Source organism: Echinops telfairi, unplaced genomic scaffold, assembly GCF_000313985.2.
Source record: "Echinops telfairi isolate 266 unplaced genomic scaffold, ASM31398v2 ScPeMD7_3533;HRSCAF=4204_1, whole genome shotgun sequence".
Lineage (NCBI taxonomy): Eukaryota > Metazoa > Chordata > Mammalia > Afrosoricida > Tenrecidae > Echinops > Echinops telfairi.
This window is the reverse complement of record NW_022107432.1, coordinates 30,369,276-30,385,040: the sequence shown is the minus strand read 5'-3', so window position 1 is coordinate 30,385,040 and position 15,765 is coordinate 30,369,276. Positions and strand designations below refer to the sequence as shown.

At 53.0% G+C, this 15,765-nt stretch overlaps 1 protein-coding gene across 2 annotated transcripts in view; it reads left to right on the top strand.

Moving 5' to 3' along the window:
- CUNH6orf89 (chromosome unknown C6orf89 homolog) overlaps positions 1 to 12,340 on the top strand; it is a 28,111-nt gene extending 15,771 nt beyond the window's left edge. For both annotated transcript variants that reach the window (XM_045294803.1, XM_004710825.3), the window contains exons 4-7: positions 3,675 to 3,969; positions 5,251 to 5,380; positions 8,641 to 8,764; positions 11,355 to 12,340. In XM_045294803.1, coding sequence (XP_045150738.1) covers positions 3,675 to 3,969; positions 5,251 to 5,380; positions 8,641 to 8,764; positions 11,355 to 11,449 — 644 coding nt within the window. In that variant the 3' untranslated portion in view covers positions 11,450 to 12,340. The remainder of the gene's footprint in view (positions 1 to 3,674; positions 3,970 to 5,250; positions 5,381 to 8,640; positions 8,765 to 11,354) is intronic.
- Positions 12,341 to 15,765: the final 3,425 nt, after the last annotated feature.

Genomic DNA, 15,765 nt, shown 5'->3' with positions numbered 1-15,765 from the left:
ACCTTCCGTCTTTACAGTTTCTGAAAATGGCTTTGATCCGCTGCCAGCCAGCAGGGGCCCCGGCAGAGCCTGCCTTCACTGGCAGGGCTGGATGGCTGCCTCCTGGCCGAGGTGCTGGAAGGGGTATTTCAGAGACGCCGCAAGGAGAGGAATAGCCGGGTTAACTAGTGAGCCAGTGAAGGTCGGGGTGCTTGGTCGCGGGCTTTCCGCCTCTGCTGAGCTATCTTTCTAATAGAAGGACCTTACTTGCACAGTGACATGCAGGAGGGCTTCAGGAAGTTTTGGGGGAAATGGAATCTTTCCAGGAGCTTTTTGAAGTTCCCTTGTGGATTTCATCTTGTTTTTCTGATTTTGAGGCTTCAGTGAATCCAGGCTGTCCTTTGGATTCCCTCACAATGGACTCATTGTTCTAGCCTCTGAAAGCCCGGGGTTTCATTGGTTCTAGCAGAGGAGCCGAGCCCTCTGCCCTGTGGAACTAAGACTGGCCGGTGTCTTTCCCTCTTCCCTGTGCTTTGTACTCGGGGCTTTTGTGTGTGCGTTTGAGCGTGGAAAGGTATGGTTTTCCCTGACACTTGGCCAGGGTCATCTTCTGCGTTGCAGGACTTTCCTCACTCACAGTTGCAGGGTGTGTAACAATTGTCCACCGCAAGCTAGGCTGAGGGAGTAGTCTTTGAAAACAGCCCTCTGGCCCCAAGGCCTCTCCTGCCTGCCCAGCCTCGGGCCCGCTCTGACTGTCCTGCCAAGAGTCCAATTTGCAGTGAAGGGTGGGTGTGGGTGGTTACAGTGTGTGACCTCAGGCCCCATTCCAGCTGAAAGTTGAATTTTGATATCTCAGACAGTGAGGTGAATTCTAAAACACGATGGGAATTTGGACCCACAGAGCGTGGGCTCTGTTTCAGTAACTCCGACATAGGAGGCCCTCAGCTCTGCCGCAGCCTGTCTTGTGTGAAGTAGCTGGTGTAGGAGTGAAAAGCCAAGGAGGCCTCTGCTGTCCAAGTGGCTGAAGAGACTGGCTGCCACCGACAGGTCGGCAGTGTAGACCACCAGCGCTCTGGGGGCAGAGGGCGTGGCAGGCAGCTCTCTGAGGATGACAGCCTTGGAGACCTAAAGGAGCAGCTCCACTCTGCCCTACAGGGTCGCTGTGGATTGGAGCCTGCTGGACAGTGGGCTCTCTGATCTGAAGACCCAAGAAGCCTGGGCTTCCAGTGCCTTCCTGCTGGGAGCTGAAGAAAGGTGGTGAACTAGTGTTGGCATCAAAGTCTGGCTGCAGGCCGCTGGCCATTTCCAGACTGGGAGTGCGCTCACTGGCCTGACTCCCAACCTGTTGCATAGGAGGAGCGTCACTGGGAAGATGCCCTTTTTGAAGCCGCCTGGTAGAACGTTCTCTGGTGGAAAGAGGGCACATGGGATCTGGCCACACCTTCCTCCTCAGTTGTTGGGGATCCATCCGGGGGAAGGGACAGAAGAGCTCTGACCAGAACCCCTCGCCCCACCTCAGTCTCTTCACTGTGAGGTCGTTTCTCACCAAATGTAAGCACAGGCTTATCCCAGTAGTTGTCAACCTGTGGGTCATGACCACTTTGGGGGTGAACGGCCCTATCACAGGGGTCGCCCGATTCATAACAGTAGCAACATTATAGTGATGAAGTAGCCATGAAAATAATTTTATGAAGAAGAAAAAAGAATTTTATGGTTAGGGGGTCACTACAACATGAGGAACTGTATTAAAGGGTGGTGCATGAGGAAAGTTGAGAACCACTGCTCTGTCCACCTTGGGGCTCAGGGCCACAGAAAGACCGGAGGTGGCTCTTCCTCTTGCAGGTTGGGCTCCCGACCCAGTGGGAGTGACACGTCACTGCTGTGAGCTGCCATCGCACCGTGCTGCGTGGAGCTGCCCCGTGGGGTTTTCCGCTGACTGGTCAGGAGCAGCAGCGGCGTCTTCTCCCAGCTCCCTAGGCCGTGTCAAGGTCATCTCCCAAGACCAGCCAGGAGCTACGGCTCACAGGCCTCTGATGGGCCCACGCTTTGCTCTATAGACTTAGACCTGCCCAGCCCTGGAGGCCCTCCGCCTGCTCGCTCTTCCTCCACAGCCACTGTCCCTGCAGCCCCTTGCATGCTCCCTGCCCTTCCCGCCACACCAAGTGCCCCACGAATAGCTTCCTCTCACCTGCAGCCCTCGGCTTCCCCATCTGTAAAAGTGGCGAGGCCTGTTCAACAATGCCACAGTGAACGGGACGAGCCACAGGGCCTGGCAGGTCCTTCATCAGTCCCCTTTCTCCTTCCCTTACACGTCCTTTGGAGACTGGGGTGCTATATAATTGTCACACGTTGCGATGATTATTTCTGCTTCATCGCATGTCTGTTAGCCAGAGTTCCCGTCTTTTGGCAGTAACTGGTCATAATTGACCCGTAATAAAGACCATTTGAAACCCCCCAGAAGAAGAAAAGTGTGGTAGTGTGGCCGGCCGGCTCCATGTGCCACAGAAGCCAGCCCTCTTCTGAGAGGACGCCTGGAGGCTGCTCAGGAGACTTGGCTGAGAGCAGGCATCGTCCTCCCCTAACTCGCACTGCCGGAAAGAAAACCCGAATAGAGTGGTTGCTGCCAGCAACTGCAGAAGCGGACTTGGTCGCAGCCCCAAATGGTGGAGTGCAGCCTTTTGTTGTAGGCGCTCTCCTGGTTTGGTTTCCATTGGTTGTCATCAGAGACCATGTTGTGAAACATTTTGGATTTCAATCGTAGTGTAACACAAACACGCCTCGCAGCAAACGCAGACTAAGGCCAGAGCAGAGCAAGCAAAAGTAAACAAGGAAAAGCACAGGGACGCTGTAAGCCAGAGGCATCCAAGGGCGGGCGGCAACAGGAAACTGAGCAGGGCTGTGTAGGGACAGAGGAAGCCCCTCAGAGAGGGAGCCCCCCCACCCACCCCAGAAAGGTGTCCAGCAGCTGGTGGCTGACATCCGCATCGGCTCACCTGGGCGGTTCCTCTGTTTCTGCTTAGCCTGTGGTCTGGTGGTAGAAACAGTGGTCGGTAGCCCCACCTGCTTCAGGAGTGGGGCAGATGCGATTCACTTTACCTCAGAGACAGGCCCCTGAAAAGCCAGGTCTTTTCTCTCTCTCTCCCCCTCCCTCCCTCCCTCCCCTCCTCCCCTCTTTCACTCTTCCTCCCCAAGCTGCCCTCACCTCCTCCATTGTGGACTTGTGAGCCCCGGGTTCAGGCACATAGCTGGAGTCCTCAGTGCTTGTGAGAGCACCCTTCCCAGCTGTCCCACCCCCTGGTGGGCTGGGGGCATCCCAGACGTGTGGGTCTCGGGTCAGGAAACAGGAAGAGCTGCCTCTCCAACCCCATGCCTTTGGATGTTTTCCCCAGCAGTTATATCTTACTCGTTTCTTTGATTTAGGGAGTATATGCACATGTTAGGACAATGTTTTCCATAAAGTAGACGAGTACCCAGAGCAGCGCTCTCCCCACCGGGACCCTTGGCTCCCTTCTCAGAGGCTGCTGATTCCCTGTCTACCTTTTTGAGCTTATCAGTGATGCTCCTTGTTGTTAGGAGTCTTTTTAACTGACAATGAAACCTTTCCTGCTTCACTGTTGAAGCTCCGGGGTTTGTAAAGCTGTGTTGTTGTTGTTTTTTTCTCGTGTCTGCCTTCTCCACAACCTTGCCTCTCCTAGAACTGGACCCTTGGTCAACGAAAGACTGTGAGCAGAACGAGTCAGACCCCGTTCCTGCCAACTGCACTGGCTGTGCCCAGAACTTGCCGCTCAAGGTGGTGATGCTGGAGGACACTCCAGGGGCATTCGAGCGGCTCCACCCCCTGCTCATCAAGACGCATCAGCCCTTGTTGTTGGAGGGGCTGCAGCATTTTCTGTGTCGCTACCCGGAGGCGGCAGAAGGCTTCGCTGAAGGCTTTCTCACCAAGTGGCTGCGTTGCTTTCCTGACCGGTGGTTCCCGTTCCCCTACCCCTGGTGAGTGGTCGGTGTCGACGGCCCTGAGCCTGCTTGTCGGAGGAGAGCCACTCTTGGCACCCAGTGCCGCGCCTGGGTGCTTCATGTTGCTCCTCACGGTGGCTCCGGGAAGCAGGAGTTCCTGTTGTCAATTGTCCATCTTTAGATCAGAAAAGTGGGAATCAGAGAGGCTCAGTAACTTTCCCGAGGTTCCTCTGTCAAGTCAGGATCGAAGCCCAGCTCTGGCTCCTGTTTCCTCTTGTGCCCTGTGGAAGGCAAGGTCTGTCTGCTCCTCCTTCAGGACGAGACGGCAAGCTGGTTTCCACCCCCGACTCTTCTCACTCACAGCCGTCCTGGAGAGTTAGAAACGGCTGCTAGGCATTTGTTGGAACCTTTTGATAATTTTGTTACGTTTCCATATAGCTTTAAATCTGCCATTTTATTTGTACGATAGAATATCCAGTTTATCAAATTCTTCAGGCTGTCCGCTACCTGCCTACCACTCACTCTTCCTAGAAGAAGGTTTAAGTTTTTCTCCCCTCTTCCTTCCTTTCTTTGCCTCTTCTGGCCTGTTGCTGCTTCAGCCTCTTTTCAAGATACCGGGAATAAGTAGTTTCCTTCCCACACAAGTTGTTTCAGCTGGGCTTTATAAACATACCACCCGCATGTACCAATTGTGGGTATAGAGTTTATTTGTGTGCATGTACGTGTTACAATGAATAAGTGCTTGGCATGACAGTTCTTTATGGAGGGGGCCCTGCTGGCATCAGAGGTGACACGTTGGGCTACTAACTGCAAGGTCAGTAGTTTGAACCCACCAGCCACTCAGTGGGAGAAAGAGGAGGCTCAGCTCCCATAAAGATTTACAATTTTGGAAACCCAAAGAAAAATTCTAATCTGTACTAGAGAGCCATGATGAGTCCGAATGGGTTCATTGGTGACAGCTCAGTTGATCCTCTTCATGGAGGGAGCCCTGGTGGTGCAGTGGTTAATGTGCTGGATTGCTAACACAGAGGTTGGTGGTTTGAACCCACCAGCCACTCCATGGGAGAAAAATGTGTGAGTCTGCTGCTGTAAAGATGCATGGAAGCTCTGTGCGGCAGCCCTACCCTGTCCTGTCAGGTCACTGTGAGTTGGATTGACCCCACCACAATGGGTGTTCTTCATGGACCTCCTGCTTCAGAAATTGTACTTCTGTTGTCCCCTCTTTCCCTCCGTTTTCCCCACCTGGTTTGGCTCTCTAACTCATAGAACAGGCTGGCTTGCTCTGCTGAATAGCTTTCTCTTGTTCCATTTTTACAGGAGAAGACCTCTGAACAGATCACAAGTTTTACAGGAGCTTTTCCCTGTTTTCACCCACCTACCATTTCCAAAAGATGCCTCCTTGAAAAAGTGCTTCCTCCTTCACCCAGATCCTGTTGTGGGAAGTCAGGTAAGAAGTCCTGAGAGCTTGGGTCTAGACGTTCCCTCATCTGGAACCTGGGCTGCTGCTCGCATCCTGGCCTCTCCTGCATATCAACGGACGGGTGCACTGGGGGACACCCACACAAAAGTCTCCCCTACTGCTGCTAGCCAGGAGACGACAGTGGACGGCTTTTTAATGAAGGTGTTTGCTGGGTCCTGGATACTGTATGTAGGTTAGTTATTTCCTACTCTAATGCTGGGGGCCAACCCCCTGTTCTACAGTAGAGGTGGTAGAACAGTAAGATCTGAAGGGACTTGAGAGTTGTTAGTCTGACCTGAGTGAATTGTATGTGAGTGACCAGCTTGGTAGATTAGGAAACACCCCAAGGGCGTAAAGCAAGTTAATTGAAGGGCTCTCCTTCCCTCTCTACCCCCAGGCTGGCTTTCCCAAAACAAACAGATGAAGGTACTTTTGGCAGAGAGCTGGGAGAGCCTAAAGTTTTAAGTGCCTGGGGAGAACAGGAAGGAAGTGTTGATAGGCACATGCCTGAGGCAGGCAGCCAGTCTCGTGGAAAGACCCACTCTGCCCCCAACGTCCCACCTCAGCACCCGGCCAAGTGTGTACTGAGGGGAGGAGCAGCCTGGGGAAGCAGCAGGAGTCCGTCCGTGGTGCACTCTGGCAGCCGGACTCCAGGCAGCTCACCTCTGTGTGTGTTTACTTCTCTCTGAAATGCTCTCTTGTTGGATCACACTTCCAAGGTGGTGTTTGAGCCTGGATTGTTTCAAAGAGTACAAAGAATGGATATTTCCTTGTTTAAAAAAAAAAATGAATAAATAGATTTCCTGAGTCATGACCCGACCAGCTCTAGGTTGGAGCTTCAACTCCTGATAATTTTATTTGGCTCCAGATTTGCTGAATTGTGTTAAAAGAATTTTCAAGTCTATGAAAACAAGCATTTTGTCTAGAAGTAAGAACTTGCATCTGCCAGCAACAGGGTGGAGGTGCCGGGCCCTTGCCTCGGACCATAAAGCAGTTAGTTTATCTCCGGCTAGGAATCCAGCTGCGGACATGATGTCATCTTCCTCATCATGATGTAATGCAGGGCGAGGGCCTATCTCTTCATCTCGGTGCTCAGTTCATCGGAGCAGCCAGCGTTATAGGGACACCAGGACACCCTGAGCAGAGGGATAAATAGGGAGTGACCCCACTGCCTGCCAGAGCCGTCTCTTGTCTGCCATGGACTTGTTTCCTTTGCGCCAGCTTCACTTGAACTTGCATCTAAGCAGTGGATGGTTTGTTTCCCAGTCAGCCCCTGGCCTTGTTCCGACTGTTGAGTAAGCTGCTGCGCCATCTCTTCCCGCAGATGTAGTGCATTTGATCCGAGTGTGTTCCATCTGGCAAGGTCCCTGTGAGCCGTCACCTGTTGGTGTTCTGAAATGGCATCTGCAGTGACTAGGTTGGTCTTGCACAATTCTGTCATGCAGTTTCCAGCTCTGTGTGTCTCACCAAGGCCACGTTTCCTAACCACCCTTTTGTTTCCGGAGGAAGAAGAGCATCCTCCCCAGGATGAAAACCTCAAGTGTGGTTGCTTGAAGTATCTTCCTGACTTCTAGCCCATGATGTCCTTCTCCCCAGGCCGCTCACCCACCCTGATGGCCACATTCCTGGCCCGAGACCCGGGAGAGTCATGTGTTTGTGGGTGCTCTATCCAAGAGGCAGTTTGGGATGGAAGCTAGGAAGTGGGTCAGAGAGGTCCTGGGCAGAGGGGTGAGGCCCCCTTGAAGGCCCATTTCATCTACTCTGTAGCTTCCCACACTTACGTATTTGGCCTACCACCCCCCTTTCAGAGGGTGGGGGTATTACTCAGGCTCCCCCTGGCAATTAAAATCTGTACTGAAGCCCATGATCCTGAATAAAGTAGGCTCCTGCTGTTTCTTCCCATTCTGGGTGCCAGGAGCTTGGTCTTGTTTGGGGTGTTCTGGGATTTTTTTCAAGTCTGCAGATGTCAGGGCTTCTGCCAGTGTAATGCCAGTCCACTGCAGACCAGCTCAAAATACCCGGTCCAGTTGCCACTACACCGATCACACCAGCAGTTGAAGTTGCTCTAGTGTTACCACGGCAGCAGCATCATGGGAGCACTGGGAGCAGCAGAGAGACAGGGCTGCGGGCAGCGGAAGATGGACCCAAACCCAGGGCTTTAGAGACCCTGAGTGGTGGAGAGGAAACCAGTCCCCAGACAGTCAGCCCCTGAGCCCACTGCAATTGATCCCAAATGAGCAGGACTCGGGAGAGAACCGAGAGGGGGGAAACCAGGCGGGCTCTGGGGGTCCTCTTCTTACCACCTAGCCTGAGTGAGACCCCCTCTCCTTTTATCCTTGCTCTCTGCCCTGCCGCACTGTTACTGACCCGAGGGCACCCTCCCAGGTACAGGCATTACTGTCGAGGTTTGTGTCCTGGTTGTCATCATCATTCCCAACCCGAGCCGGCCTCCCTGTCATTGGGTGTCCTTCCGTGCCGCAGAGCAGCTCGTCACTGTCCTGGCCGAAACGGAAGCTAGAGCTTGCCGAAAGGCAAATGATGCCCAGGGAGATCATGGGTTATGAGGACCTTCAAGGTCACTACAAAAGCTGTGTCAAACTCACATCGCACACCTAGGCCACCGGGTGTTGGCCTGGCCAAGACCCTCTTTTGCTAAATTGCAGTTAGACGTTTGACTATGGGCCTTTAAAAAAAAATTTTTTTTTAACATTTTATTAGGGGCTCATCCCAATCCATACACACATCAATTGTGTAAAGCGCATTTGTACATCGGTTCTCAAAACATTTTCTCTCCACTTAAACCCCCGACATTAGGTCCTCATTTTCCCCCTCCCTCCCCGCTCCCCCCTCCCTCATGAGCCCTTGATAGTTTATAAATGGGTATTTTGTCATATCTTGCCCTGTCCGACGTCTCCCTTCACCCACTTTTCGGTTGTCTGTCCCCCAGGGAGGAGGTCACACACAGTTCCATGTAATCGGTTCTGACTATGGGCTTTTGACGTTGAAGCTATAGTGAGAGTCGTTATGAGGGCCCCCAGGCCCTCTGCAGCGGGCTATTGCTGAGAACATGTCCACTAAATCTGCAGTGTTTCTGGAGGAGGGATTGGAGGAGCTGGGACCAGGAGGTGTTTTCCCTTGTGGACATAACTGCACATGCTATTGCTTCTGCTTCCCCGTTGCCGAAGGTGCCATGTGTGTGGGGTTTCTGGGTCCTAACCTCCCCCGCCCCCCGCTCTTCTTTCCCACAGAGGCACGAGCTGCATGACCTGTTTGTTGTCGGCAGCGGCGAGGCTGTGTTGCAGCTCATTCCTCCCTTCCAGTGCCGGAGACACTGCCAGTCCCTGGTGATGCAGCTGGAGCCCGGCGATGTCGGTAGGCAGACAGCACCCGGGAGGGCAGGCCCTGCCTTCTTTTTAACTCGGGAAACATTCCCTTCCCAAAGATCCAATAATGTAGACTCAAAATCAGCTTTTATTAACAGGCTCTGTATTGATGTGCCAACAGTAGAGCCACTGATGAGAGAATGTAGCAGCAAAACATCTTTTGTTGAACGGAACACCGTTGTGAACCCACATGCCTGTTGGACCCACAAACTTCACTTGGCCAGGCTTCTGGCAGACATCTAGACCAGACCTCAAACCCTACCCTCCTACCCTTTTTTAAAGTTGAGGAACTTGAGACCCTGAGGGGAGATAGCCAAGCAGTTGTAGTCGATTTGATGTACTCTCGCAGCATCAAGTTCAAGATCAGCACAAACCTTTCAGGTGCACACTTTGCTAATAAAACAAGGTGGGACGTACGTAGGGCAGCAGCCCCCAGGGAAACACTGACTTGGCCACCCACCCCACTGCCAAGTTGCTACCTGTGCTGACTCGCCCTTGGCTTTGGCTCCATGTTTTCCCAGCAACAACTTGCTGGTCTAGAAACCGCTTCCAACGAGGCAGGTGCAAATCCACTGCCATCAGTGGCGATCAGTTGGCCAGTGAGCTTCCTGGGCTGAAACTAGTATCAGCTCAAGTCACCGTGGACCTCCCTGTTTTCCTGCCTCACAGAACCTCCGGGCGCCCTCCGCTGCCTGCAGAGCCCGTGCTGCTTTCTGCTTGATTTCTTTTGATACTCGCGCCCCCACCCCGCAGTCCCTAGAAAGTTCTAGGACCATTTAGGGGTAGCATGTGGACTGCAAGCCATGCCAACCTTCAGCCCCAGTTATGCAAACTTTATTTCAATTTAGAAGTTAAAACTAATTCACCAATGAAGAATTAACTAATAACTACTGCACAAATTAAGCAATAGCAGCTGGCCTGCCCTTTGGGGAAAGAAGGGATCATTCTTGTATGGAAATTGTGCTGAGCTCTCCTCCCATCATGGGACGGTGCTTATTGGAGGAAGGACTGTTGCAAACCCTGCGTGTGGTTTCTTTCAGTGGGGGTGGGGGTGGGGTGGGGGGTGGTATGGTGGGGCTGGGAAAAGTCACGGTTTTATGTTCTACAAATGCCTAGCTGCTGCAGAAACTATAGAAACACCTCATTAGTCCAAATTCTAGGTTCCCAGCTTCCACCAGCACTCAGATCGCCAATTCTAAGAATAAGGACAGAGAAAAGGAGTTTTTTGCTGTGGTCAAAAGCTGCCATCGAGTCCATTGTAACCCATAGCGACCGTATAAGGACAGAGAAATGCCCCTGTGACTTTACAGGAGTAGAAAGCCTCTTCTTCCTCCCAAGCAGCATGCTGGTGGTTTCAAACTGGTGACTCTGTGGTTAATAGCCCAACTCAATCCCTACACTGCTAGGGCTCCTGTAGATCTCCCAGAGGAGCCTACAAACCCCAGGTTGACTCCTCTGGGGCTGGTATGCTGGCGGAAGGAGAGCAGTCCCCTGAGGGTGCAGTGTCTACAAGGCCAGCCAGGTGAGTGATGGGAGACTGGATGGAAGCAGAAGAGGAAGAGGGAGGGCTGAGTGGGGAGGGCAGCAGGTACCAAAAGCAGAGGCCTAAACAGAAGCGATGACCACAGCTGCTGCACTTAGAAGTGAGGACAGGGAATGGGGCCCAACAATGGGACAATAGGTAAGTGCTTGTAGAAACAAAGAAGGCTCCATTGCCTCGGGACCCTTAATGATGGCCATGCTTTTGGACAAAATATGCAGTGTCCCTTGTGAGGGAGAGGGGCCAGGATGTCGGTCAGGCATTGGAGGTTGGCGCTGTTGGACCTGTACCCTTCTCCTACAATGTGACCCCTTGAGTCGAAGCTAAATCACACTGAATACTATCAGTGTAAGTGGGCAGGGAAGTGTGATGTACTCGTGTGCCTTCTTAGCCCACTAAAGTGTTAGCGGTCATCGCTCCCTCAATGGTCCTGCAGACCTCTGGTGACACCAGAGATAAGAATAGAGGCCCCTTGCAAAAGCCCTAGGCAAACAGGGCTTTTGAGTCCGATGACTCGGGGCAATGACTGCCTGTAGATACTTCCCGCACAGCTCTGGGGAAACCTAATGTTTCCCAAATTTCCTGGGCCATGGATGCCCCTTTCCTTGGAATGACATAGTGGGATATCACTGTGTGCAGAGTGGAGTCTGGGAACTGCTGGAGTGGGTTGATCTGCATGTCCTGGAGTGTAACCAGGCGAAACGGAGACAGGGTGTGGTGTGCCTCCGAGTCCGTCCCATGCTCTTACCGGCACAGTGAGGTCAGTCTGACACTGGCTGCCCAAGCCCAGCCTCACCCAGAGCCCCCTGCCTTTCTAAACTGCCTCAGGTGAGCGATGGCCCGGAGGGGCTTGGTTGGCAGTTAGGTACAGCGAGCACTGCTCCCAATTAGGAGTACTGTTGCCAGGAAGAGCCGGAAGAAGGCCACAATTTGCTGCCCGCTCTGCAGGTGCTCCAGAGGGCAGACTGCCAAACCTGCCCTGCTTTTGCCCATAGGTGTCCCTGTCCCTGAGCTAACGTGCTTGCCTTTTCCCTTCAAGGCTATGCCAGCACTGCCCACTGGAAGGTCTATGTGGTCGCTAGAGGGGCCCAGCCGTTGGTCATCTGCGATGGCACCACATTCTCAGAAGCATAAGAACCGGACGTACTTGACCCAGGAACAGCGACAACTGGAGACCAGCCTGAGCAGGGTGGGGAAGTGAAAACGTGACTCTGCTTTTGGGGGGCTGGTTACCTTGTGACCTGCCCATTGCATGTGTGTGAGCCAGCCCCCTGCCTTCATGCAACTCTCCCTGTACGGGCCTGTGAGAGATCAGGCTCTCCCTTGGGCCCTCGAGGCCGCCCCCAGGCGGGACCAGTGTTGACCCTTCCCTTGCCTGTGTGAGCATCAGCCCTCTGCTGCCTCCCTGCCACGGCGAGGTGACAAGCCCTGCTTTACCCGGTGCGCCTGCTTATCCCCTGCCTCTCTGTCACATCATCCTGTACTGGTTTTGGAAAGCCATGGCCGAAGAAGAATATCCTTGCAGCTTCCCACGCAGGACAGGACGGCATCCAGAGCCCGTCAGAGAAGAGGAGAGCGCTGTGGATTGCACTGAGGGCGATGGCAGGCTGGAGCCTGGTCTTGGTGCGGATGGTAGTTCGGAGAGTGCTCGCTTACCGGCCCCCACCCCATCCTGCCCCTCGCCCCTCCTGCCTTGCTGAAGTCCGGCTCCTGACCTTCCCCCGCCTCCCGGGCCTGGTGGAGCAGCGCCAGCTATGAGGCAGCGCCCTTCCTGCTGACGGCCGGGCTTTTCACGTGTCCTCAGAGAGATGAGTCGGAGTGGCTGGCTCCGGAGAGGGTGCCTCCCTGGGTTTGATCCTTGGGGTGAGTGGGGGAAGATGTTTCACAGATGTGTGAAACTGCAGCCGTGAAGGGCCTGGCAGCTGGGCGGGTGGCACTGTGCTGCTCGGTTCCCTGGAGGGTCGGGCAGGAAGCAAGGTGACCCTGGTTTATCTTCTGTAATGACATAAAGCTACATTCTTCAGACTGGGCCATCCACTGTGCTCCTCGTGTCCCCGTTTCCTTGTACATATTCACCAAACACCGATAACCAGAACACAGTCAAGCCTGTGCCAAGAACAAGATGCATGCCACACCTTGGCTGCCACTTCTGAGGCATGGAAGTTGAGTGTCGGTGTCCCTGTGATGGGCCAGACGGGCAGGGAAGATGGTGGGGACTCTGCCGGGTCCTGCCTGTCCTTGCACCTGGTTTCCCAGTCACCGTCCCCACTTACCCCCAGCTGTGGGGGGATAGGAGCGCTCCAGACCTGCAGGAGGGACTGATAAAGGACAAGTCCAGAGCTCAGGGCTGGAAATCCTCAGTTCGGCGGCCACAGGCAGGGCAGGGTCTGAGGCACTGTAGGCTGGAATCAGCTCCTGGTGTGGACTAGTGTGGGAAAAGTGGAACTCCCGGTCCCTGTCAGTCACACTGCTAAGCAATCATGATTTCCATTTCCAATTAGAGCAGGCATGGAGGGCCAGCCTCGGAGGAGGCTTTTTTGAGCTGCCCGCCGCATGTAAACTGATGCTTTCAGGCCGAGGGGTTCTCTGAGCTGGGCCCTCTGCGCTAGCATAGGAGAGCGAGTCGGACTGAGAAGCAAAGCAACCTTGAGGCGACTGCCTTTATGGACTGTCCCTTCCACATGTCCCTCCTGCCTGTCACACCCCAAGTGTCCACAGAGTAGCCCCTCCTGTGAAAGGGAAGACGGCTGTGCGCATGTTGGGTTCTCAGGCAGCCCCTAGGGAGTCCCCCCAGCTCAGCAGGTAAGAAAGGCTGTTAGGTTATTGGGGGCTGTTGGGTTGAACCTGCCTCACAGGGACCCTGTAGGATAGAGTAGAACTGCCCCAGAGGATCGCCAAGCCTATATTGATTGCGCCAGCACTTTTCTCCCTGCTAAGCTGGCGATTGCTTCAAACCGCCAACCTTGAGGTTATTAGCCGTGCACCCTGCGCCCCATGCCCCTGGCTCCTCAGTGGTCGCGAGCAGCTCAGTAGATCATTTGTGCCTCACTCAGTAGCTAGTTCAGACTGGAATGTAGATTTCTGTTTAGGAGAGAAATTCTCCGGAGAGGGTCTTCTTGCTCTTATTTAGTGTTCAGTAAAAGGAAAGAGCCACTAGAGCAGAGGAATCGGGGAGGTGGACTGGGCTAGAGTACCGGGTGGGGTGGCTAATGAGCGGGTTCAACGATTAAATGCAGAGTTGGTGGTTTGAAACGCAAACCCCTCACATAATTCACAATAAGAAACTCATTTAATAACAAAGGCTTAAAAACCAAAAAGTAGTAAATTATATTCTTAAGGCAATTCTGACCAGCCTGTGACCAGTCCCACGGGTGGGTGTGGGTGTCTGTCTCAAAAACCCACAGTTCTACTCTGTCCTCAGGGTTGCTGTGAGTTGAATTGACTCCACAGTGAGTTGAGAGAGAAAGTGTGTGTGTGCGTGCGCACGTGCATGTAATGGGGCTACTGGTTTTCTCAACCCTCGATAGAGACAGCAGAAGCCCCTCTGCAGGCCTGTGGGCATGAAGGTGATCAAGGTGAGAGAGCCAGAGGATGGCATCCCCTTCTAACCTTTGTTGAGAAGGGAGCACCGAAGGTGTGCTTTGACTAGTCTAGACCTTCACCCCTGGTGGGGCCACTACCCGATGTCCTGCTTCACCCCCACCACCAGGATGCAATGGGGGGGGCCTCTAAGAAGAGGGACTGGCATGACTGGGGCCTCCACCCATGGCCCTGGGTTACAGACTGGGCTCCGGGAGCTGGCATCCCCAGGCAGTAGCTCTCGGGGGGAGGGCCTGCTTTGGCACCAGCCTGGAGCATTTGTGCCCCAAACCTCTGAGCTCCCCAGTCATCGAGTATGGAAGGAACGAATCCCACACCTGTCATTTGTGAACAGGCAGGGCTAACACCCCCGCACAACCCCCTTAAACTGATTTAGGAAGAGCGTAAAGTGTTACTGGTCTATGAAAATGATCAATTTAGTGAAACACAGAAATGCCTAAGAAATGGGCAGATTTGGCCTCATTTTCTCCGAGAAAGGATAATGGCATTTATCTAGTCCTTTCTCATTTGCAAAGCATCTTGGTGGGCATCCCCCGAATCTTCACTGGGTCCCCCCAAGTAAGTCAGGCTAGATCACCAATTCTCAACCTGTGGGTCGAGACCCCTTTGGGGGTTGAACAACCCTTTCACTAGGATCGCCTGATTTATAACAGTAGCAAAATTAGTTATGAAGTAGCAATGCAAATAATGTTATGGTTGGGGGCCACCACCACATGAGGAACTGGATGAAAGGGTCGCGGCCTTAGGAAGGCTGAGAACCACTGGGCTAGATCCTCATTTTATCAGTGGAGAATAGGGTGTAGATGGGTTCGCTGGTAGGCAGGAGACCGGAGTTCAAACCCAGGCCCTCTGGTTCCACAAGCACATTATTTGCTGCCACATCACAGCGTGGAAATCTAGACCAAAGCTGTGGCTTTAATCTGGGTAGGAGAGTCACGAGATCGGGGTCCACCAGCCAGGGACTCATCAGGATTTGTGTTCAAAACTTGGACAGAATTGGTGGAACAAAGGATAACCATATGACTCTTATAAAAAGCTTCCCATAGCTGGACCCAGCCATGCCCGGCCACTCTCCATTGGCTCTCCCCATGCCTCCAGATGTGTGCCCAGAGCAGGGGCTTCTGGCTCCAGTTGTGAGGCCCTGGGAGTTGACATCATTTGTTTTTCAGTTCTCCAGTGTTCAGTTTCTTCCAACAGTTTCAGGGCCTAAAAGCAAAGTTTTTTTGTTTTTTTTTTAAAGAAAATCTCGAGTTACTTAGCTGCAAGTGCTGGCCTCAGTCGCTGCAGAACAGGAAGAGGGTTTGCTGGTTCACCACTAACTTCCCTGATGAACATTGTCAAGCCCCAGGCACATGCCTGCTTCCTTGTCTTCTCGTACAGCAGGAGGAGGCCAAGTTGGAGGGCCTGGGGAGGGAACGTTAGCTGCATGTCTGGTGGCATGGGGTTTCAGTTTTGCCCACCTCTGGATTAAATGAAGGGGCCCTCCTGACTCATTAACACCAAAGTTGCACCCTTAAAATAGCACTTTGTTTGTTTGCCAGGTGCCTATTTTTATTTTTTTAGATTGTTTTGTTGGGGGCTCTCACAACTCTTGTCACAATCCATACATCAATTGTATACAACATATTCGTACATATATTCCATTGTTCTTTTCTAGACATTTACTTTCCATTGAGCCCTTGGGATCAGCTCCCCCCCTTTTTCCCCCCTCCCTCCTGCACTTTATTTTTTAAAACAAGTTTTATTGGCACATAATCCACATATCATTTGATTCAATAGTGTAATAATATCAAGAAGAGTTGTACAATCATCACCACAATAAAGTTGACATTATCTTTCTTGTGTTCATT